The sequence below is a fragment of the Corythoichthys intestinalis genome, chromosome 4 (assembly GCF_030265065.1).
Source record: "Corythoichthys intestinalis isolate RoL2023-P3 chromosome 4, ASM3026506v1, whole genome shotgun sequence".
NCBI lineage: Eukaryota > Metazoa > Chordata > Actinopteri > Syngnathiformes > Syngnathidae > Corythoichthys > Corythoichthys intestinalis.
Window position 1 is genome coordinate 27,839,517 of NC_080398.1, and position 24,975 is coordinate 27,864,491.

A 24,975-nucleotide genomic window follows, 5' to 3' on the forward strand; every position below is an offset into this window, starting at 1 on the left:
CAGACATGCAATATGCTCGTCATTCGTCATTGCGGCACGCTAAATTACGGAGACGAGCTGATGTCACTCCCTACTTGTCGGAAAATGTGCTGTAATGGTCCTGGCTGCAGGGCCCAAATAGTGCTGCAGTCGCTGCTCCTCCACCTACATTCTAAACTTTTCTCTTCTGTCTCCAAATGTCTTTACAGGATAACATTAAGGAATTTGGGGATAAGCATCCCACGCAAAAGTAAGCGCTTTTTTGTTCCGACATCATGTTTGTTTCATTTAGCAGCCTCGGGCTAAGCAATTCATGATACATTTGCCCTTGCGCTGTTATGACTGCGCTACATTTTTGTGGTATGATGAAAGCAAGTTGCAAAATTGAGTCGGGTAAAAATAACCCAGCCTGTTATTACTCAAGCCAAAATTATGTAAGGAACTAATTTCAGAATGGCATTACCTGTTGTGTCCAGTTCCAACGAGCCGGAAGAAGAGATTAGTACAGCCAATGTCCAGAAGTTGTCATCTGACCTTCGACCTCTGATGTTCTGGATGTCCAATGCAACCGAGCTCCTCAACTTCTTTCAGGTTAAAGTGGAGGTCATGGAGAAAGAGTGGGAATTTGAAGGTGAGAGGACATATAAAGATACAAATAAATTCTTACCCTACCTCTATACCTATGGAGAATTGAGAGACAGAGAACATGCTAATTTTGAATAAAAAAAGGCCAAAAATTCAATTTCCAAACAGCAAAAACCTCAAAAGCTTACAAAGTGAATTGATCTTATTCTGAGTCTTTGGGCATCTAACTTCTTTAGATATGGAATGCAGAGGTATGAAAAAGTATCTGAACCTTTTGGAATTTCTCACATTTCTGCATAAAATCACTATCAAATGTGATCTGATCTAGGACTGCAGCTATCGATTATTTTAGTAATCGATTAATCGATGAACTACTTAGTTCGAATAATCGAGTAATCGGATAAGGAACATGAAAAATTATAATACCTTAGCTGAGCCTCAAACGGTATTTAAAAAAAAAAAAAAAAAAAAACGAATCTATGCACAACAATAGAACAATTGGCTAGCTTAAATGCTATCAAACGCTTTTTTTTTTTTTTTTTTACAATATTCTTAGCAAATGGTTCAGACACATATTCCCACAATAAATGGCTAAATATACCTATAAACTAAATTACGGATGCATTAAAACAAACATTACCTCAAACAAAAACTTAGCTTATGCTGGTCTTAACATGGAGCAGCCGGATTCAGCCATGTGAAATGAGGCAGACTAAAGGGCATCAATCACTTTCAAAATCAACCATTGCAACGCCACTTTAATCAAACGAATACTCGAATCAGCATAATTTAATTCGAATCTTTTTTTTCTCATCGAATACTCGAGTTAATCGATTAATCGTTGCAGCCCTAATCTGATCTTTGTCAAAATCACACAGATGTAAAAACAGTGTCTGCTTTAACTAAAACCATAAAAACATTCATAGGTTTTCATATTCTAATGAGGATACCATGCAAATAATGACAGAAGGGGGAAAAATAAGTAAGTGAACCCTCTGCCTAAGGAGACAAAGAGCAATTGAAACCAATTTTACCAAACAATTTAAGTCAGGTGTGTGCCCAATCACTGATGAGTGGTTTAAAGCTGCCCTGCCCACTATAAAACACACACCTGGTAAGAATTGTCTTGATGAGAAGCATTGTCTTATGTACATCATGGCTCGGTCAAAAGAGCTGTCTGAAGACCTGCGATCAAGGGTTTTTGATTTCTATAAAGCTGGGAAAGGATACAAAACCACCTCTAAAAGGCTGAATGTTCATCAATCGACAGTCAGAGAAGTCGTCTACAAATGGAGGGAGTCTGGCACTGTTGCTTCGTTCTCAAGGAGTGGCCGTCCACCAAAGATGATGCCAAAAGTTCAGCGCATAATACTCAGAGAGGTTAAAAAGGAGAACCTTTGCGTGTCTGCTAAAGACTTACAGAAAACACTGGTACAGTACAATATCTCTGTGCACACATCAACTATATGTAGAACTACACTACGGTAAAAGTTTTGAACCGTAGTGTATCATATGGGATTTTTCACTATGTACACTGCTACATTATGTACACTACGGTTCAAAAGTTTGGGGTCAAAGCGACCCCAAACCTTTGAACAGTAGTGTATATCCAAGAATGGTGTTCATGGGAGGACTCCACAGAGGAAGCCACTGCTGTCTAAAAAAATATTGTTGCTCATTTAATTACTGTAAAAAGGCACTAGGACACTCCACAGTTTTGGCAAAATATTTTTGGGGAGTAACACACAACGTCATGTGTGGAGGAAAAATGGAACAGCTCACCAACATCAACACCTCATCCCCACTGTGAATCATGGTGGAGGGAGGCTGTTTTGCTGCCTCAGGGCCTAGACAACTTGCAATCATTAATGGAAGAATGAATTCAAAAAATTATCAGGATGTTTTGCAGGAAAACCTGAGGCTGTCTTTCATATAGTTGAAGCTAAAAAGAGGATGGATGCTGCAACAAGACAATGATCCAAAACACAGAAGTAAATGGTTTCAGAAGAACAAAACACACATTCTGGAGTTGCCAAGTCAAAGTCCAGACTTGAACCCCATTGAGATGCTATGGAATGACCTAAAGACAGCGATTCATGCCAGACATCCCAGGAATCTGGTAAATGGTGTTATACTTGTATAGCGCTTTTCCAACTTTCAAGGCGCTCAAAGCGCTTTACACTACATCGCCATCCACCTACTAGAGACGCAGCAACAGGAGCAATGTGGGGTTCAGTATCTTGCTCAAGGATACTTAGGCGAGTTCATCAGGGCAGAAAATCAAACCCACAGCCTCTGGGTTGGGGGACAACTACTCTACCACTGAGCCATGCCAATCCAACTGAACTACAGCAGTTTTGTAGAGAAGAATGGGCCAAGATTAGTCCTGATCGATGTGCCAGACTGATCTGCAGCTACAGGAAACATCGGGTTGAAGTTATTTTTGCCACAGAGGGGGCCACAAAATACTAAATGTGATAGTTCACTGACTTATTTTTCCTCCTTCTGTCATTGTTTGCATACTATCCTCATTAATATATGAAAACCTATAAATGTTTGGGTGGCTTTAGTTAAAGCAAACACTGTTTTTTCATCAGTGTTATTTTGAAAAAGATCAGATTTTATGCAGAAATGTGAAAAATTTCCAAAAGGTTCAGATACTTTTTCATACCACTGTATAAGACCAAATGGGGATTATTTATGTCTGTTATTTGTGTCCTCTTTTTGGATATCAAAATATGATCGCCCTAGAATAATGTTGAGCTAGCATTTGTTTTGATGGTTCTGTGCATGCAGGTCAGTTTGTACAGCGCATCTCGGAGTGCGAATTAGTGCCCATGCGTGATACTTGAACGGCCTCAATGGACAAAGGCAGTATGAACGGGCACGCCAAAAAAACAAGTATGATAAAAAATCGGAACTGCGCATTAACACCAGCGGGATGAACCTAGCCTACTAGAGCAGGAGACAACAGGCAGGAGACGGAGGCACGGCTGCACCTCAGCCGAAATAACCCAATTTTAAATGGATTTTTTCATATCGATCGGTCGGATTTAAAAACGGCCGAAACGGATACACGTCAAACTTCCAAATATTGGCGCCGACAATCAGCCTGGCCGATAATCGGTCTATCACCAGTATTTAACTTATTGCTAGCAATTGACATGATGCCCAACAAATAATTGAACTCTGAGGACTGGCTGTGAATGCTTTCACTGCCACTGACGGCGTTAGACGTCCAATCCAATTTGACTGGGAGAGTGGGCAGCAATCGCAAGATTGCCCCCCCCCACTCAACTTGAATTGGACATCTAGCGCCGTTAATGCCAGCCAGTGAGTTCAATAAGTGCCCTATCAAGGGTTAAGGTTATATAAATATTTTAATATTTAAATAGATAAAGTTAGGTTCAATAACATCAATTCACATTAAAACACATGTCAAATTGGAAAACAGCACACCTGCTAACTGTTGAAGTGTTTCCGATTAACCCCAAATAAAAGTTAGCTGTTCTCATAGACCTTTGCTGACATTCTTTTTTGCTTTTTTAGCAGAAGTCATTAAGTTTTGCGGTGATTCAATCCCTTAGTAATTGCCTCCACCTTGACTAAGCCACAGATCCATCTGCAGAAACCGCACCGTAACACATTTTCCCACATGTGTTTGAAAGATTTTGTTATGGTCCACTGAAATCAAATCCAAAAAGTAGGCTTGGCTCAAACACGACACTGCTCATCACTAAAAGAACATCAGTACTAAAAGTGAAGCATTACAATTTTAAGAGTGTGTGCAGATTTGCGCAACCGCATTATCGTAGTGGTTTTGTTTTACTTTCCCTCTTGAAAAGATCAAACGAGATGTTCAATTGAGTTGTAGTAGTTATAGATCACATTATGATGGGGACACGAATTTTGTAGTTAGATCTCACAGCTGTTTTTAACTAATTTTTGGGTGCGCAATCCAAAATTGGTCCCAGTCTTTTCTCGTCAGGTTTTTTAAGTGTAGGAATCACACTTTTCTTCCCTTAAAATATGAAGAATACGTTACTGGACAAATGTGTGCACTTAACATATTCATTATTTTGAAATAATTTATTGTTCGTTTAATTTTTGCATTGCAAATTCAAATGGTCTGAATTTCATAACAAATCCCAAGCATCTTAGTTTAGGGACATCTGTTGGTCAATAAGCATAACGTCTGTGCTAAGCTGTCACCAGCCCTTGTACAAAGGGTTAAGGCTTTTATATTCACTTTCAAGGTGACATGCATATTGGCAGAGGTGGGTAGTAACGCGTTACATGTACTCCGTTACATTTACTTGAGTAACTTTTTGAGAAAAAAATGTACTTTTAAGAGTAGTTTTACCAAGCCATATGTTTCACTTTAACTTGAGTAGATTTGCGAAGAAGAAAAAAACGCTACTCTTACTCCGTTACTTTGGGCTACACAAGTCATTTTTAGTCTGTATTCTACATATTAGATTTATTATTTTTTTGCCAGCGATGCTAAAAGTAGCTCTACCAATTTCACTAATGAAACGTCGCAACAATAATCACATGACTCCATTATACCAATCAAACGCAAGCTTGCCATTCTATGATCACCCCAGCCTGTTCAATCATATGGTGTCTTTCAAGCACCGTAAAAAAATCAAGTATTTGACATAGAGCACTGCACTCAAGATGACTCAAAAAAGCGGATTTAAACCGCGTTCCCTGTTTTTATTTGGCGCCGATTGACCACGGAAAATGGAGCTATGATCCTTTTAATTTCATAATCGTAACTATGAAGGATCTATTCACTATTCAAACTAGAAACTCTTTTCTCTACTAGAGGGCACTCATGCTCTTTGGACGAATAACACGGTACTTCATTTTTTTCTCTTGGCGAATTTTTTTTTTTTTTTGCATTTCTTTGGCTTAATTTAGTTATGTAATGGGTTATTGTACAGTATCATTACAACACAAGTTCACATAGATAACTTGTGTTGAGAAAAAGAAATACCATTGTTTAAAAAGAAAAAAATCAAAAAACAAAAAGGTAAGCAGTTACTTACAATGTTACCCATTACTTGAGTGTTATTTTCACCAAATACTTTTTTACTTGTACTTGAGTACATTTTTGGGATGACTACTATTACGTTTAGTTGAGATTTATTATTTTGAAGTAACGCTACTCATACTTGAGTAAAATTTTTGGTTACCCTCCCCACCTCTGCATATTGGCCCAAAACCGATGTTGATCATATCATATCATATCATATCATATCATATCATATCATATCATATCATATCATATCATATCATATCATATCATATCATATCATATCATATCATATCATATCATATCATATCATATCATATCATATCATATCATATCATATCATTTTTAAATGCCAGTAATATCAGACAACTTTTGTAATTATGATCATAACAATAGTCAGCAATCATATTTGCTTCTCTGGATGGTGACGTGAAGAAACAAGCATGAGTGTGCTATAGCACACTACAGGCTGAAGGCTGTGAGAGTATGCCCTCTACTGACTAACTTGTAACATACAGGCCCCAAAAAGTCTCATTAATTTATCGTGCATGATGGCAAAAAAAAAAAAAAGTCATGACATTTACCATTCAAAGGTTTTCAGTTTTGACATCTTATTTGAAATGTTAATTTAAAAAAAAGTTAAATATTCATAGAAAAACAATATAAAAATAAAACATTAACAATGAGAATGAGAATACACAATAAAAATGTATAATATTGAAGTAACTTTTTTTAAATACCCCAAAAATGTCACCCTATAAAAGGTTTCAGCTTAAAACTCAATTTTTCTTCTCTAACTTTTCCCCAGTGTGTTTTTCGAAAACCTGGCATCTAAATAGGGTTGTGCAGACTTTTAACAACCCTCTCCTGGAAGTCCTAACTACAATGTGGCTCACAACCAACATGAGTTGACACCCGTTATTTAATATGTTCAAATTTTGAGGTTGATTTGTAGCTTATTTTGTCAACGTCACGCCTATAGCTAATGTAATACAGTGGGGAAAATAAGTATTTAGTCAACCACTAATTGTGCAAGTTCTCCCACTTGAAAATATTAGAGAGGCCTGTAATTGTCAACATGGGTAAACCTCAACCATGAGAGAAAGAATGTGGAAAAGAAAACCAGAAAATCAAACTGTTTGATTTTTAAGGAATTTATTTGCAAATCATGGTGAAAAAAAAAGATTTGGTCAATACCAAAAGTTCACCTCAATACTTTGTTATGTACCCTTTGTTGGCAATAACGGAGGCCAAACATTTTCTGTAACTCATCACAAGCTTTTCACACACTGTTGCTGGTATTTTGGCCCATTCCTCCATGCAGATCTCCTCTAGAGCAGAGATGTTTTGGGGCAGTCGTTGGGCAACATGGACTTTCAACTCCCTCCAAAGATTTTCTATGGGGTTGAGATCTGGAGACTGGCTAGGCCACTCCAGGACCTCGGAATGCTTCTTACGAAGCCACTCCTTTGTTGCCCTAGCTGTGTGTTTGGGATCATTGTCATGCTGAAAGACCCAGCCATGTCTCATCTTCAATGACCTTGCTGATGGAAGGAGATTTTCACTCAAAATCTCCACCGTTCTTGTTATCATTTTGACGTCACGGGGTGAGATCTTGCATGGACCCCCCCTCATGGTTGATATTTACCCATGTTGTAATTACAGGCCTCTCTAATCTTTTCAAGTAGGAGAACTTGCATAATTGGTGGTGTATTAAATACTTATTTGCCCCACTGTATAATCATTCAATCGCTGCCAGCCCCTCCCAGTCAAAATGGATTGGACATTTATTGCTGTCAATGGCAGCGGAAAAGTTAATACTTTATATAATCCAGCCCCAGGGGATCCAGTGTTGACAGCCGACATGGACACATGCTCGGAAGCTCTTGCTCAACTCGATGATGTCATCATGCACACCTTCCAGCAATGTGTTTATCACCTAACAAAGGTAAACCACCACCTGCGCTGTCATTATTTTTCACTCACCTTGCATTAAAATATTCTTTGTTCTGCCCACAAGACCCTCTACTCCCTCCTTCCTGCATTGCTGGACACCAACCCTTTCTCCAGAGAGGAGAAGGAGAAGAAGGCTGGCGCACAGGAAGCGGAGGGAAAGGAGAAAGCAGAAGAGGAGGTGGAGGACGTCACCACCCTGCCACCAAAAGTGGCCGGATTGGTGGAAGTCTATCGCTCGTCCCTAACGCTCTCAAGAGAAGCTTGCCTGTCCCCACCGCTCACGTCCCAAACGTTTGGCTACCTCTTCTTCTTCACCAACACTTCTTTGCTCAACACCTTGTTAGAGAGAGGTGAGGACAATGCACAATAATATTTGGAAAATAGTTTATTTATTTATTTTTTTTTTTTTACACAATACCACACCTTTGATCATAACCATTATTGAACAATAATTAGGGCTGCAGCTATCCATTATCTTAGTCATCCTGTATGAAATATTGAATTATGAGATATTATATTACAGTAAATCTTCAGATTATAAGGCGCACCTGACTATAAGCCGTCACCCACCAAATTTCACACAAAAACGGCATTTCTTCATAGATAAGTCACACTGGACTATAAAACGCAGCTGTCCTCACAGTATTATGGGATATTTACACCAAAAGGTACTAACCGGCAACACTAATTTTGACAGCGGCATCATAAAACTGTCATAAGACCAAATGAACCCCCATGAAGCTTTGAACCAATTGGCTGCAAAACTTCATTGCTTCAAGAAGCTTCATTTGGCCATCACTGCTCCCATGAGGGAGCTGGTCAACCTCTGCTGTCAACTCTGTTGTCATCCAACATGCCTCCTAGCATGCATTGCAGCACTACAGATGTAACTAACAATCAGAATTCATGTTCTATCCTAATTATTTCTTCATTTACTCTTCCAGTTGTTTCATTAATTGCCAGTTATGGTATTTGTTAACACTTTATTTAACAGAAGCACCATAAGACTGTCATAAGACCATCATAATTATGATATGACACTGTCATGAGCATTAATAAATGCAAATAACAGATGTCATTTAGTGTCATCCGGCAAATTATCTCACTTTTGAATGGATGTAAAAGATCCGAGCTGTACATAAATGGAGGCAGTGACATAATTTGTCGGATGACACTTAATGACATCTGTCATAAGCATTTAGTAATGCCCATGATAGTGTCATGTCATAATTATGACAGTCTTATGACAGTCTCATGACGCTGCTGTCAAATAAAGTTTTAACAAAGACCATAACTGGCAATTAATGAAACAACTGGGACAGTAACTGAAGAAATATTTACCAAAGAACATGAATTTTGATTGTGATTTATATTGCAGCGCTGCAATGCATGCTAGGAGGCATGTTGGACCACAACAGTGTTGACAGCAGGTGGCAGAAATGGTTGAGTGTCTCCCTTAAGGGAGCAGCGATGGCCAAATGATGCTTCTTGTAGCAAAGAAGCTTTGCAGCCAATTAGTTCAGAGCTTCATGGGGATTCATTTAGTTCTATGACAGTCATATGAGTCTGTTGTCAAATAAAGTGTTACCACCTAATATCTTTTGGTGTAAATATTCCATAATACAGTGAGGACTGCTGCGGTTTATAGTCCAGTAAAATAGCAAATAAATCAACAAATAAGCCGCACTGGACTATAAGCCACAGGATTCATAATTAGGGGAAAAAGTAGCAGCTTATAGTCCAAAAATTACGGTAAGCATTAAAAGATAACATGAAATCTTTTGTGTTTCTTCCAAAGATGGGCTTTTCTCGTGGTCCCGAGCAGTGCAGATCCGCACAAACCTGGACTTAGTTCTGGACTGGCTCCAGGGGGCGGGGCTTGGAGACATTGCCTCTGAGTTCATGAAGAAACTGTCAGTCATAGTCAACTTTTTATGTATTCCCAAGACTCGTCTTATCCAGGTAATACGATTTCCCCCAATTATTCCCCATTTGGAACTCCGGTGAAACTTACTTCTCTTTTAGTCCTCCTGGAACAGTTTACTAGAGGATCACGCCTTGCTAAGCCCTGCCCAACTACATCACCTACTCACTCATTACAAATTAGGACCAAGCAGAGCCCCCCCAGCTTGTTGGGCTCCCCCACCTGGCACGGAGCTAAGTGGAGGTAATAGAGGCATCAAATTTTATTCATGTAGCACTTTTCAGGATAAAAGTAGTAGGCTTACTCTTTTGACTGCCATTGGCGGCAATAGATGTTCCATTATATTTTGCTAACTACCACAGACAAACTAGGCTGGCATTGAATGGGTTAATATTTGATTTAATTCTCTCTTCTCTCCATTTTAGACATATTTGAGAGCTTCCTGGACCACCCTCCTCTCATCCTGCCAAATGAGACCCCTCGCCTGGACCTCTCCAAACCGGTGCCGAGCCCGGACCTCCAAAAGGAAGTGACGCGTCTTCGCAACTTCTTGTGGGGGCTCGACCAGGACGAGCTCCCGGCCAATCAGAGGACTCGGCTTTAAGATTTATGGATTTCGCGTCAAACAAAACAAACAAGTATCCATATAAATTTATATATTCTATTTGATTTGTCCAAGTACTGTAAGAGGAATATGCCCCAATATACCTTCAAAGAAATGCTTTATACTTTTTTCAGTCTTACACACTGTATAAAAAAAGAACGTTGGCTGAACTTGAAAATGCAAATTAACCAATTTAACTTGAATTTTCAGGTTTTGATAGAAAACGTAAAAAGACACATTAATGTCGTGAACTCAACTAAACTCAAGTAAACTGGACTTCAGTTAAGTAGTTTGAACCTAACATTTTATTTGAACTGGACTTCAGCTAAAACAAATTGCTTTGAACATTTTATCTAAATTGGAATTGGATTAGGGCTGCAGCTATCGATTATTTAAGTAATCGATCAATCTATCAATTAGTTCTTATAATCGAGTAATTGGATTAGGAACGTTTAATGCGTTGCAGAATAAATTTTAGGAGATGTAAAACAAAGGCTTGCGAAGATTGCACTTTTAAAAGAGCATTAAACACAAAATAAAATTCCCGAGTGTTTCTTCAAACTGCAAAATTGCATTTTTATTTAAAATTAAATTAAAATACCTGAGCTTAGCCTCAAATTGTATTTTTAAAAAAAATGAGGATCTAAGTACAACAAAAGAACAATTGGCTAACTTGCATAGCAAAAGTCAGTTACCTTAAATGCTATAAAATGCTGTTGTTGTTTTTTTTTAACAATACTCTTAATCGTTCAAACACATGTTCCCACAAAGAACGCTAAATAAACCTATAAACCAAATTACAAATGCATAAAAACACATATTAGCCTATTTCAGTCTTAACAGGGAGCAGCTGGATTGAGCCATGTTAAATGAGTTATGTCATATTCACTGTTGCCACTAGAGGGCAGTGTATCCACCCATATCAATAAAATTAAATGCAAACACTTTCAAAACAAACCAATATAATGCCACTCTAATTAAACGAATAGTCAAAGCAGTAAAATTTGATCCGAAGCTTCTTTCTAATCGAATTACTCAAGTTAATCGATTAATCGTTGCAGCCTTACTCCAGTTTAAGTAAATTTATAATAATTTGCTCCAGTTATGGATTAAACTCCTAGCTGCAGCTCTGGCAGTGGAGCGTCCTGACAGCTGAGCTAAACTCTTTTGAAGGCTAACGCTAAGTTTACACAACTTATTTTCAAGTTCAGCCCACAAACTTGATCATACAAGTTAATTCAATTCATTTTATCAAGTTCACAATATTAACTCGATGAAATGAGTTCAGAATGCTAAAAATAGCAAGTTGCTAAAGAAAACTTCTGACCAAAAAAGCAGTAAAAAAAATTTACAGTGCATGATTGTATCAAGTAAAACTACTTGTTCTTAATAAAATCCTTAATTCTACTTTTTTTCGTATGATTTTTCCCCAAACAACGGCTTACAGTGCTTTGACAAGCTCATAGACAATAGGCTTTCCACAAGGTGGCGCTGCAAGACCCATTCCCCCTCATACACGCAATGCTGAGTCTGCATACAGAATTGCTTAACTAAGGAGGCCATCATACAGCCACATAATCACAAACGCCAAAGGCACAATTCTCATTTCCTGTCATAATGATCGCGTTTAACGTCAACTCATGAGTCAATACAACAAATGATGATCAGACAAAGTCCCCACCGAAGCAAATGATCGTAAAATCGGTCAGGCTAAAAAGTGCAGAGGTAATTTTTAATTTCCCTTCAATTGATGTGACACACTTCAGTGGTTTCCCATTTCATTCATGTGGTAAAGTCCCCTTGATGATGTCCGAGCACTAGAAGAACGGGCAGGTGGTGCAAATATCATGGCCTCACATGACTAAGAGCTATGCACGGACTTGTTGATGCACCCGGTCTCTGTCATATCCAGTTAAGTCCACAAACTTATCGAAGAGCAGGCCAAAGAAAACAATGCATCAGCGTCTCTGTTTGGAGGCTGAAGCTCTCTGACGTCGCTGCAAAGTTATTGTTCTGCGACGCTGGCTTCCGCCCAGACCGGTTTCCTCTCTTCCAGTGAACTTCTCGCACAGTTACGGTAAAACACTGAAGAAAAAAAGAACGTCACTATTGCCGAGGGATGGTAGCCTATGAGCCAACTTCCGCCCCCTTGTCTACTATTTGCATCAGCACTGTTGCCCCCTGGTCTTGTCTCCCCACAATTCTCACCGTCCAGACATTCCAGAAACAGGATTTGTTGCTAGCTGATGGACACTGCTTCCACTACATGGCCGTTCCACTAAGTAGTTTTCAAAAATGCGACAAATACTTCCCACATTAAAACAAACTGACAACCACGGAATCAAATTTCCTGAGCATTGCCAAACTACCATCAAGTTTATTAAAGAACTGGACAAAACTTCATTTGCTTCCTGGCATTGCCAGACGATATAAATTCAAAGTTTTTCCCAGTCTTTAAACTGATGTATTTTGCAGGTGAAACTAGGCCTTTTATAGACAAGTTTGCTGAGTAAAGCACATAAGTCCATCTTTGACAATTTCTGCTCCGAACTTCCGGTTTAGACTAAGGCTGTCAAATTGTTCGCGTTAACGGGCAGTTATTAATTTTTTATAATTAATCATGTTAAAATATTTAACGCAAGCGCGGAACGACCCACTCATGCATTGCCGCAAACAGACTACCGTATTGGCCCGAATATAAGAAGACCCTGATTATAACACGACCCCCTCTTTTTCAAGACTGAAGTTTGAAAAAAGACTTTTTGAACTCCAAATTAATTTCCATACAGAAAATAATTACAGTACATCTGAAACAAATGATTATAAACATATATATTTGAGAGAAAAAGCATGTTATTGTGCCTCATTTAGATCTTAATATCTGAACATTTAAATGTGTAAACTAAAGTGCAATCACATTCGTAAATGAATGGCTTCTGGTTTTTGAAATGTAAATAAACTAGGGCTGTCAAAATTATCGCATTAACGAGCGTTAATTAATTTTTTAAATTAATCACGTTAAAATATTTGACGCAATTAATGCAGATGCCCCGCTCAGACAGATTTAAATGACAGTACAGTGAAACGCTCACTTGTTGTGTTTTATGGAATTTTGCCACCCTCTGCTGGCATTTGGGTGCGACTGATTTTATAGGATTCAGCACCCATGAGCATTGTGTAAGTAATTATTGACAACAACAATGGCGGGCTACTAGTTTATTTTTTGAATGAAAATTTTACAAATTTTATTAAAACGAAAACATTAAGAGGGGTTTTAATATAAAATTTCTATAACTTGTACCAACATTTTTCTTTTAAGAACTACAAGTCCCTCTAGCCATGGATCGCTTTAACAGAATGTTAATAATGTTAATGCCATCTTGTTGATTTATTGTTATAATAAACAAATACAGTCCTTATGTACCGTATGTTGGATGTATATATCCGTCTTGTGTCTTATCTTTCCATTCCAACAATTTACAGAAAAATACGGCATATTTTATAGATGGTTTGAATTGCGATTCATTGCGATTAATTACGATTAATTAATTTCTAAGCTGTAATTAACTCGATTAAATATTTTAATCGTTTGACAGCCCTGAAATAAACCAATCTATTGTGATAAAACAACAAAATTGCAATAACTGCATTAACTATCAAAGTGAAGTCTAACTGTAACCAGGGCCGGCCCAGGCTATACGCAGACTATGCAGCTGCTTAGGGCCCCTGGCCACTAGGGGGCCCCCAATCTGGCAATTGTTTAATTTGTATTCTATTTTGTTTGTTACAGTTTGCTTTATTTGAAATTTGTGAGTTTTGGTACTTGATTATAAGCTTAAAGAAGTTCTTCCTTAACTTCTTTCTTTCCACTTTTAGAAAAAGGTTTGGCGCCATCTACTGTGAGTACTGACAATCATTTGGGGTGAGAGGTTTGAAGTATGCAGTGCAAGAAAATCTGATTAATATACAAAATATGGACGTATGGGTTGGATTGCATGTATGGGTTTCACAGTACACTGTGACGAAATGGTGGGCCAAAAATATGGGCCCCTTTGCATGATTTTGCTTAGGGCCCCCAAATGGCCTGGGCCGGCCCTGACTGTAACTGTAGTCTTGAAACAAATCTGAATAAGGAAAAACATTGCAATAAAATAATGCAAACTGGTTAAACTAGTAGCTGAGATCTATCATGACAGAACATCGCTTCAATGATACCTGGCGCCATCTAGCGTCGTGAATGGGGAGAGTAGCTGAGTCTGTCATAACAACATCACTTCAATGATAGCTGGCGTCATCTAGCGTCGTGAATAGGTATAATGTCGAGACAGCGAATTTAAGACGACCCCCTCTTTTTCAATCTTATTTCAATGCAAAAACACCGCCTTATATTTGGGCCAAGACTAGAAAGCCCACCCGTCTCATCAGACCATAGGACATGGTTCCTGTAAGCCATGTGCTTTGTTGAGAAGTCTTCAGCAAACTGTTTGCAGGCTTTCTTGTGTACCGTCTTCAGAAGAGGCTTCCTTCTGGGGTGGCAGTCATGCACATCAATTTGATGTAGAGTGCGGCGTATGGTCTCAGCACTAACAGGCTGACCCCCCACCTCTTCAATCTCTGCAGCAATATTGACAGCACCCTTTTTGGAGGGAAAATGACAAGCAGTACTCAATTTGGACATTTTGGGATGTACGTAGTTTGTATGTGGTGTACTCACTTTTGTTGCCAGAGGTTCATTCAGGTAACTGAGTTACTAATGCAATTACTTTTTGGGAGAAGTAACTTGTAACTATAAATAATTACTTTTTAAAGTAAGATTAACAACACTTGTCACAGGCACTTTAATTTCCAAAGGATTGGACAACTATGGCCGTCAATGGCTGCCAATGATTGAAGGTTCAAGTTTGGTCACAGAAGCAACGAATGTTCTAACTCAAGGCAGCATTGTACATTAATGATTTATTAGTAATTATTTTTGCGGATCCTGGGATTCCCCATGCAGTTTAAAAACCACTGATTACACTAGGCGATTGTAATCAGCCAATTTCAATTTTCCAGTAACGCCACACAGATGTAGGTCGTAACACATATAATTCAACCCAGATGGATCCTTCGACTGGCCCTTCGCTAATTGTTTGATGTTTTGCACTACTGTGAGCACTGTCTGACTGGGATTAAGTAACAGTGCAAAGCTTTAGTAAGCATGTGACACACAAACGCTTCCTGTGATCCGAAGCAGACGGCATGTCATGCACACTTTCACCCGGAATTGCGCCATCGTGCAAACCTAACCCACGCACTTCTTGGCCCAGGTGCTCGGCCCCCCACACCTGTTGTTGTGGCGTTTCTCTGTAATTAGCCCTGCACAATTACCATCGGGGGTTGAAGACAATGGGGCACTTCATCTCTCCCTATCATCTCCCGTTCTACCTTTTCAGGGCCCGCTGTCAAGTAATGAAAGATTCTTCCACTCTTCAAAGAGACGGGGTTTCCTACCAAAACAGCTGAGTCAGAGGAGGAAAGAGAAACGGATGATAAGAGGGGGGAAACAGTAGGGAGGCGCTGCTGTAAGGACCCCATTGATTTATAGCACAGTGCACACACACAGGAGTCATTATCAGGAACCCAAAATAGTTCACAGTCTTGCAAACTTTACTCCAAAAGCTACCATTTTGCAAGAGCTCTCTTATTTGAGATCTGGCAACATTTTATTTGAGTCCTATGTCACCCTGGAGCCGGCGGTGCACGGACGTTTTTCAAGTCATACATCAGGGCCGCCGACGGAGTCTGTGAGACTATCAGGAAATTGGACTGGAAAGTGTGTGGGCTCCTCTCGGCCCAAAGCAGTCATCATTACCACACATTGTGGAACCTTAAACGTGATGTGGACTTAAATTGTTTTTGTATCATGGCCTCATCGTATAAATGAGGGGAAAAAAACCTTTTGGGTCTCATAGTGAAAATATTTGAAGAGTCTGGTTGTATCAGACGCAGACAGCCAGAGAGTGGAACATTGTTCACGGCTGAGTCCTGTGTAAAGGTGAGGTAGGAAACACTGGAGAAGGGTGCAGATTCTCTGTTAGTTCACAGACTGGCACGGAGACAGACTGGGGGTGTAAACAGACTGCTCTTGAAGGCCGGTGAGGGAAATAGGTCACATTCAGCCAGACGACAGGCAGGACAACATTGGAGGACACTTTACGTCCCACCCTTCAAATTTTAAATAATCAGCATACAAATTACTAAAACATGTAGAGTGTATCACAAAAGTGAGTACACCCCTCGCATTTCTGCAGATACAGTGGGGCAAATAAGTATTTAGTCAACCACCAATTGTGCAAGTTCTCCTACTTGAAAAGATTAGAGAGGCCTGTAATTGTCAACATGGGTAAACCTCAACCATGAGAGACACAATGTGGAAAAAAAACAGAAAATCACATTGTTTGATTTTTAAAGAATTTATTTCCAGATTAGAGTGGAAAATAAGTATTTGGTCACCTACAAACCAGCAAGATTTCTGGCTGTCAAAAAGGTCTAACTTCTTCTAACGAGGTCTAACGAGGCTCCACTCGTTACCTGTATTAATGGCACCTGTTTTAACTCATTATCGGTATAAAAGACACCCGTCCACAACTCAGTCAGTCACACTCCAAACTCCACTATGGCCAAGACCAAAGAGCTGTCGAAGGACACCAGAGACAAAATTGTAGACCTGCACCAGGCTGGAAAGACTGAATCTGCAATAGGTAAAACGCTTGGTGTAAAGAAATCAACTGTGGGAGCAATTATTAGAAAATGGAAGACATACAAGACCACTGATAATCTCCCTCGATCTGGGGCTCCATGCAAGATCTCACCCTGTGACGTCAAATGATAACAAGAACGGTGAGCAAAAATCCCAGAACCACACGGGGGGACCTAGTGAATGACCTACAGAGAGTTGGGACCACAGTAACAAGGGCTACTATCAGTAACACAATGCGCCGCCAGGGACTCAAATCCTGCACTGCCAGACGTGTCCCCCTGCTGAAGTCAGTACACGTCCAGGCCTGTCTGCGGTTCACTAGAGAGCATTTGGATGATCCAGAAGAGGACTGGGAGAATGTGTTATGGTCAGATGAAACCAAAATAGAACTTTTTGGTAGAAACACAGGTTCTCGTGTTTGGAGGAGAAAGAATACTGAATTGCATCCGAAGAACACCAGATCCACAGTGAAGCATGGGGGTGGAAACATCATGCTTCGGGGCTGTTTTTCTGCAAAGGGACCAGGACGACTGATCTGTGTAAAGGAAAGAATGAATGGGGCCATGTATGGAGAGATTTTGAGTGAAATTCTCCTTCCATCAGCAAGGGCATTGAAGATGAGACGTGGCTGGGTCTTTTAGCATGACAATGATCCCAAATACACAGCCAGGGCAACAAAGGAGTGGCTTCGTAAGAAGCATTTCAAGGTCCTGGAGTGGCCTAGCCAGTCTCCGGATCTCAACCCCATAGAAAATCTGTGGAGGGAGTTGAAAGTCCGTGTTGCCCAACGACAGTCCCAAAACATCAGTGCTCTAGAGGAGATCTGCATGAAGGAACGGGCCAAAATACCAGCAACAGTGTGTGAAAAGCTTGTGAAGAGTTACAGAAAACGTTTGGCCTTCGTTATTGCCAACAAAGGGTACATAACAAAGTATTGAGATTAATAATGACCAAATACTTATTTTCCACCATGATTTGCAAATAGATTCTTTACAAATGAAACAATATGATTTTCTGTTTTTTTTTCCATGTTGACAATTACAGGCCTCTCTAATATTTTCAAGTGGGAGAACTTGCACAATTGGTGGTTGACTAAATACTTATTTGCCCCACTGTATTTAAGTATATCTTTTCATGGGACAACACTTACAAAATGACACTTTGACACAATGAAAAGTAGTCTGTGTGCAGCTTATATAATACAGTTAATTTATTTTTCCCTCAAAATAACTCAAAATATAGCCATTAATATCTAAACCCCAGGCAACAAAAGTGAGTACACCCCTTAGAAACTACGTTCATCCCTAAATGTCCAAATTGAGTACTGCTTGTCATTTTCCCTCCAAAATGTTATGTGACTCGTTACAAGAGTGCTGTCAGCATTGCTGCAGAGATTGAAGAGGTGGGGGATCAGCCTGTTAGTGCTCAGACCATACGCCGCACTCTACATTAAATTGGTGTGCATGGCTGTCACTCCAGGAGAAAGCCTCTTCAGAAGATGGTACACAAGAAAGCCCGCCCGTCTCATCAGACCATAGGACATGGTTGCAGTAATCCATGTGCTTTGTTGAAATGTCATCAGCAAACTGTTTGCTTCCTCCTTGGGTGTTGGAGGGCAAGGGAGAAGTACAAGCGTATTTCTCTAGAACTTTAAGCCAAAATGTCCTCCAGTTCTGGAATGACCCAAAAGAAGAAAAGCCTTTAAGTGGCAAATTCATGTTTTTATGCTACTCACACCATCCAATCACGTATAAACACAAACACGGTGTTCCTTTCGGAGCGTGTCCCCAACTCCACGGAGCACACAGACACACTCTGAGGTATAAAGAAGCCCTGTGAGGTCAGGTCCAGTCACGCAGTCTCACCACTACCACCAAACCACTGCGCCCTGCCCCAGCCCGGAGCCTTGCGCTGCTCCCCACTGGCGGCGGTGTGTCCAGGGGGCCGTCGTTTTGGGCAGGGCCAAAAGTGCCACCGATTTGGTACTCCGGTGTTTTCTTCAGCTCTACCTTTACCCTCCATTCCTCGTCCTCTCCTGCCTAGGACCCGTGGGCCTGCGGGTTGGGGCCTTATTCCATCCAGCTTCTGTCAGAGGCTTGTTCCATTTTGCGTCATGGTGTTGACTGAGCGGACCCCACACTTCACTCCCAAAGAGCCGAAGGGCTGGGCCGGCAAGGGGTTAGCGTGGCCCCGTGTTCAAGCATGGTAATCTGATGGCCGTGTTTATTTTATGTAGCTCTCCTTTGATGGAGCAGAAAAAGTCTTTGGGCTTTTTGTTTCGACAGTTTCATTGCCAGGTCAGAGGTGCTCGCCGTGGTAACTGTCAGGAAGAATAATATTTGCCCTTATATTCGCTCCAAACAGGCTTTTTTCCATATTAGTGTCAGGGATACTCTTTGGGGTTTCTTCACGTTAGAGGTAAAAGGTTGGCAGAGAGGGAGGCCCCCTCCTAAACGGTTGCTCCCTGGAGGATAATTGAGGTGTTCCACATGTCGTCCCTGGGGGCCCGCGCTTGTATACGTCTTGGTGGATCCTTCACCTTCAACTGCGGCCGTGAGAGACAGCCACATATACAGTATACATTCAGTACATACTGATGGTTTCAGTAGTGAAGGAAAACATGGACGCGAAAATACAGGAAAAACTCTCCTGCCTACATGACCACCCTCAAGCTCCACCTCAACTGTCAGTAGTCCAAACTTCCCAGGGGTTCTTTTTTAATGCGGTTACCTAAAAACAGAGTTACCTTTGCCCGTCTGCCTGCGCCTCTCAGCGCCTCTCCTCAAAAGTCACACACACAGCCGCCCGCCGCCTTGCGTCAGCTGTTTCAGATGGGTCGAAAAGCCAGGGAACCGCACTATGTCATTACGTGAGGTTTTGAACCAAAAGCTAAACTGTGGCCAAAATGTTCACATTTACAGAATCTGAATTCTGACCCCAATTTGTTCTGCAAAAACCACACAGTGGGACAAATAGCGTGTCATGTATTGTCTGTCTTTGTCCTCATGGTACTCTGCACCCACTCGGGTTTACATGACCTTTGTAATGTTGATCCGATCCCACAGAAAGCATCCTTTGCTTTTTTATGAAAGGTCAACTCTTGCTTTAAAAGATTCATTAGTAAGATACTTCAGAGAAAAGCGGTCTAGATTGTGGCTGGAATATTGTGATCCATCTCAATTTGGTTATTGTAATTGGCCCAGGCCCGCACTGTGATCTTGATGTTTTAAGAATTATACATTTTCATACAAAATACGACACCCTAGGCGGTTTTATGGCGACAATCTTTCATTTCCTTGCGTAGTTAGAGTGATTACGATCTGCATACAAAGACATCTTGGTTTTGGACTAGACTAGAACAGTAAGAGCACTTGCAAAACAATACAAAAACTATCCATCCATTTCCCAGAGTACTTATCCAGTTCGGGTTATGGGAGAGTGCAGGGCCGATGGGAGATACGCAAGGGGCACTGAGTAGAAATTGATCCAGGCAGTTAGCTGCATGAACGTCAATGTAAACCATTACATGATAATCTTTGGACGGAAACCATGCGTCCGTTTCTATTTCTCATATTCTGTCCGGAGTCTTGGGGAAGCTGGAGTACATCCTAGCAGATAAAAGATGACTACACCCACTTCGAATCTACCAAAGACCCAGTCTGTTATGGTCCGCAAAAGCGGAGAACAAGATAGGTCCCAAGATAAGGCAACCAAGGGGAAGCGTTCAGACATTTATTTAGCACAAACAAAACAAAACATGCGATCGCGGAAAAGAGAGAATAACAAAAGAGGTCCTTGACAGGGACCAATAACGCGAATCTAAGCGGTGGGCAGAGAGCCAAAAAGACAAACATTAATACACTGAATACCTGTACAAGGTAGAGGATCACAAAACAAAGACGGCTGACAAACAAGATGGCAAATACAAAGCGACTCGAAACTATTATGTGTGACCAGCAAGCTAATGTCTCGGCACCATTGTCTTGGTTCGCCAGCATTTATGTATATACTACTGTTGATCAGTGTTGGGCACGTTACTTTAAAAAAGTCATTAGTTATAGTTACTCACTACTTCTTCCAAAAACTGAATTACTCTATAGTAAAAGTAACTAGTTACCAGGGAAAGTAGCTATTTCCGTTACTTTAAAAAGAAGTTGTTGGATGTCAAAGAGTTTGAAATTTTCTGAGCAGTATTCGAGTCAGTTGAATAGAGAAGAACAGACAGGTAGTTGTGTTATAAAACCTTGTAATATTTATTGCACCTCACCAGCAACAGATTTATCCTACACTTAAAGTGCAACAAAAATAAACAGATTTGAATTGCTTACCACAGATGTTGACAAAAGCTTTTCCCCGGGAAATAAATTACACTTTACATGCACGTTCTTTCCTTTAATTTCGACCAACTTGAAATAGTGTTTATATCTCCACCTCGTAAAGGACAAATTTTCCTCTGAATGCTCTGCCATCATATCCCTCTGCATCTGTTTTGCGTGTGTGTGTTTGCCACACGCGCTGTTCCAGTTTGCTTGTGAAAACACCGGCTCTGAAGTACGTGCGCTATTGGGCTCGAGCGTTTACGTCACAGAATGGGGGATCACGTGATATTTGACAACAACGCAGCCTATTGGAAGCAGGTCTGGCTTGCGGGAGATTTAACTTGCCAGTTCGATAAACAGACAAACTCGTTACTAAGGCGAAGAACAGATACAGTATGTGATCAAACTTAACAATGTTGACCCTTACGAGCAAGCCGAAGACAAATGGAATAAAGATGTAGAAAGGCTTCCACAATCACTCGAAATGGACATTCTGCTGTATTTATTGTTTGGTGTATGTTACTAAACTCATCAGAGATTCCGAAATTACAAATCGCTACAAAGCTACGAGCAGTTTTGCTGCGGATGGGTGCAGGACCTGCACATTATGACCGTATCAAACAGCAACTCCATCGTTCTTGCAAAGGTAGGCTATGTGTGTTTACTATTTTCATTGCCATGAACCTGAATGCACCCCAAGTCTTGGATGACAAATAAACAGAGCAGAGTAGACTCGCTACGGCTGGTAGTTTCTTCAATTTATTCAAAGTAAGTAACGCACCGCTTTTGACCGTCAGTAACGGTAACGGCATTGTAACGGAGGAAAAAATAATTAGTTAGATTACCCGTTACTGAAAAAATAACACCGTTATGTAACGGCGTTGTTCCCAACACTGCTGTTGATTAGCTGAAACTCGCTGCCGGTGCGATTCCAGGAACGCTCCGACAGCCAGCTCTGAAACAAACAATATCTAACTAGCCACAGAGCGTGATACAGTCAAAAACCCAAGTAAGCCCTTGTGGGCTAACACCGATATACAACTAGTGGTAACTCATTAGCAAAGCCAGAAAAATGGGTTGACACAAGTATGACAACATGGGTCACAGACTGTATATTGTTCACCGGCACCCACTTAAGACCAATTCTGTCATGCTTTTGTTCTCAGTTGTTCATGCTCTCCAACATTTCCTCCGGTTGTATCCTATTTTGATTATTTTGGTTTCGTGCTCTATTTTTTATTGGGACTTTGTTAAATTCGTCTACTGTTCGGAATGGAATTTCTGGTCTCTGAGTCTGTGATTAAGAGCCATATAAACGGCTTGCCGTTCATCACAAATTCAGATCCCAGTTCAAGACAATATAAGCAAATACAGGTATTGCACATCTGCGCACAACATAAAATTGCCTATTTGGAACCCACCAAAGACCCAGTCCAAAACGCACGTATGCCCATGTGGGCTAACACAGGTGTGCACCTAATGTTGCCTATTAGCAAAATCAGATTGGACATTACCAGTGGTAGGACCGAATCCATCCATATGTCAACTGACTAAAGGGTGTATGTAGGGTTGGGCATCGAGCATTGAGCATCGATAGGACCCGGTTCTAACACTCCGGTTCTCCCGGAACCGTTCGAATTTTTAAATTTTGATTCCAAATTTCGATGCCCTGACCGCCGAGCACGAAAAAATGCTGCCAAAAACGACGAAGAAGCCACAAGAAGTGCGTGTTTGTGCATTGCAACTTGATTACAACCATTGACACGGTGCAGCGGCACTCTAAAGTTTGGCTTAACTTTACAAAAAAAAAAAAAGAAAGACCAGGCAGTTCAGTGCAACATTTGCAACACAACGATATCATGCAAAGGTGGCTGCTTCATGGAATATAGCCTAAGTGCCAAGTGCAAAGCTAGCCGAGTGCCACGTAGTTGACACGCTGCGACGTCAGAACCAGGTAAGTAAAACAATACATTACGTCTGTCTTCTGCTGTTCCCGCGATCCGACCCCGGATTAAGCAGTAGATGATACTGGTACCAGAATAAATTGTATTATTACGTCGGGTTATAGTCGATATCATGTATATAAAATTAGATGCAAAATGATTGCCTGGCACGGCCAGACTGTTCTCCCTGTATTTTTCAAACACTGAGAGAAAAGTCTGGGAACCAGCCCATTAACGGCCTCTCGAGCAGGTACAAAATCAATCGACAAATCAGATTCCTTTGTTTGCGTGACGTGTTCTTAACGAGCAACGTCACTCTTGCGCGTTGGAAGTCGTCTCCACAACAACACAGATGGTGAACAGGAGAGCCGAGAATATTTTCCAATCCACGGTAAAATCAGTTTCAAATTACCAAAAACACATCGACACGAGTCATTGACAACAGTCTGTCTCGTGCTAGCCATGTTGAATAAACTCCGCTCTCCTCGTATATTTACTTCCGTGCGCAAGTCCCTCGTCCTGCCCTCGTCGTTTTACTAACGTCACGTCTGCCCGTCGCTGATTGGTCCACTCCGCTGTTTGCTGTGGCTTGCTCCGCCCTGGAAATTGTATCCGCTGAATGGTGGCCAGACTCAATAGCTGGAACAGCGGTGAGTCTGGTGTACCAGGCAAGCAAAATGATAGTCTCGGCGGAGTTAGATCATATAAAGAGAAATAGATGCAAAATGACAGACTCGCTGGCGGTAGAAAACAGCCGCCATCTTAAAGCAGTATACGCCTCTTTTAAAATAAACAGTATTAAAAGGATTTTTGCTTTGGAATCTGTTGTGTTGCTTATTTAGAAAGAAGCAGTCATATGAAGCATTCGATTACTTTTTTAATGAACTCGTAGCCGTGAAAACATAGCATCACGTCACAAAGCATCCTAGCCAGATGCTCTCATCTCTTCTTCTCCGCAACATACGTACACACTCCTACAGCGCCACTCACTGGCCTAACTGGTATTGTCACGACATAAACATTGCATGTGTCTGTAAACACAACAGAATCGGTTTTACAAATAAGGAAACATTATTTTGCCTCATCTACATCAAATTATAATTAACAGAAGAATTTTTACCAAAGCTTCGTTGTAGCTCCCAGCTAAAGTACATGTATGGAAAAAGAATATAAGTCAATGTTTACTCCATTAGCTTTTGAAAAATAAACATCTTTGTGAAAGTGCACTCCTGTGGAAAGAAACTTCATCACATTCGAGTTCAAAGACTTATATTTATATACAGGTTAAAAATAACCCTGTGAGAAGTTCATACAATTTATAAATTTCCTCTTAATTGAATTAATAATAAATAATGATAAATAATAATCATTTTAAATTCACATAAATGATAATACATTTTAAATTCATGTAATAAAAAAAAAATTGAGTAGTTAAAGTGCATGTGACACGAAAAAGCATGTTTATTTCATAATACACGCGGCATTTTATGCTCCTGAATGATATGGACCGCTTGGATGTGTGTGGAAGCGATCGCTATATTTATTTAGTTTTTTTAATCCTGCGACATGAAAATGAGTGACTTCCGGCTTCGGTCTTGCATTGAGGAGGAGGGCGCTGTGACGTGTACGGTTGAAGGCGTCCTCTTCACTTTCCAGCCATACTGTTGTGTATGAGGACTAAGGATTCAGCTGATTTTGCGGATTAATACGTTTATTTTTCGCATCACGCCAGCCAAACGGCTGCAGAAAAATCTTGCGCTATGAGGGAGAGGCATGCGCGCCTTTTTGAAGTTTCAAAAGGTTCCCATTCACCGTGGATATTGGCCAAAACAAGCCCTACTACTGTGGGACCATTGGACTTACGAGGAAGTGAGTAAACATC

The 24,975-nt window shown here is 40.6% G+C and overlaps 3 protein-coding genes across 3 annotated transcripts in view; 2 read left to right on the top strand and 1 right to left on the bottom strand.

Annotated features, from left to right (window-relative positions):
• rasip1 (Ras interacting protein 1) overlaps positions 1–12,780 on the top strand; it is a 40,243-nt gene extending 27,463 nt beyond the window's left edge. Inside the window, exons 10-16 of the mRNA XM_057833620.1 lie at positions 189–229; positions 456–610; positions 7,441–7,553; positions 7,626–7,911; positions 9,360–9,523; positions 9,587–9,728; positions 9,911–12,780. Of these exons, the coding sequence (XP_057689603.1) occupies positions 189–229; positions 456–610; positions 7,441–7,553; positions 7,626–7,911; positions 9,360–9,523; positions 9,587–9,728; positions 9,911–10,089 (1,080 nt within the window). The 3' untranslated portion in view covers positions 10,090–12,780. The remainder of the gene's footprint in view (positions 1–188; positions 230–455; positions 611–7,440; positions 7,554–7,625; positions 7,912–9,359; positions 9,524–9,586; positions 9,729–9,910) is intronic.
• The window catches only part of slc2a3b (solute carrier family 2 member 3b), a 134,292-nt gene that overhangs the window by 73,135 nt on the left and 36,182 nt on the right, over positions 1–24,975 (bottom strand). The gene's annotated exons all lie outside the window — the stretch shown is intronic.
• Positions 21,740–24,975, top strand: part of il11a (interleukin 11a) — a 54,317-nt gene continuing 51,081 nt past the window's right edge. The window contains exon 1 of the mRNA XM_057833628.1: positions 21,740–21,796. Coding sequence (XP_057689611.1) covers positions 21,758–21,796 — 39 coding nt within the window. The 5' untranslated portion in view covers positions 21,740–21,757. The remainder of the gene's footprint in view (positions 21,797–24,975) is intronic.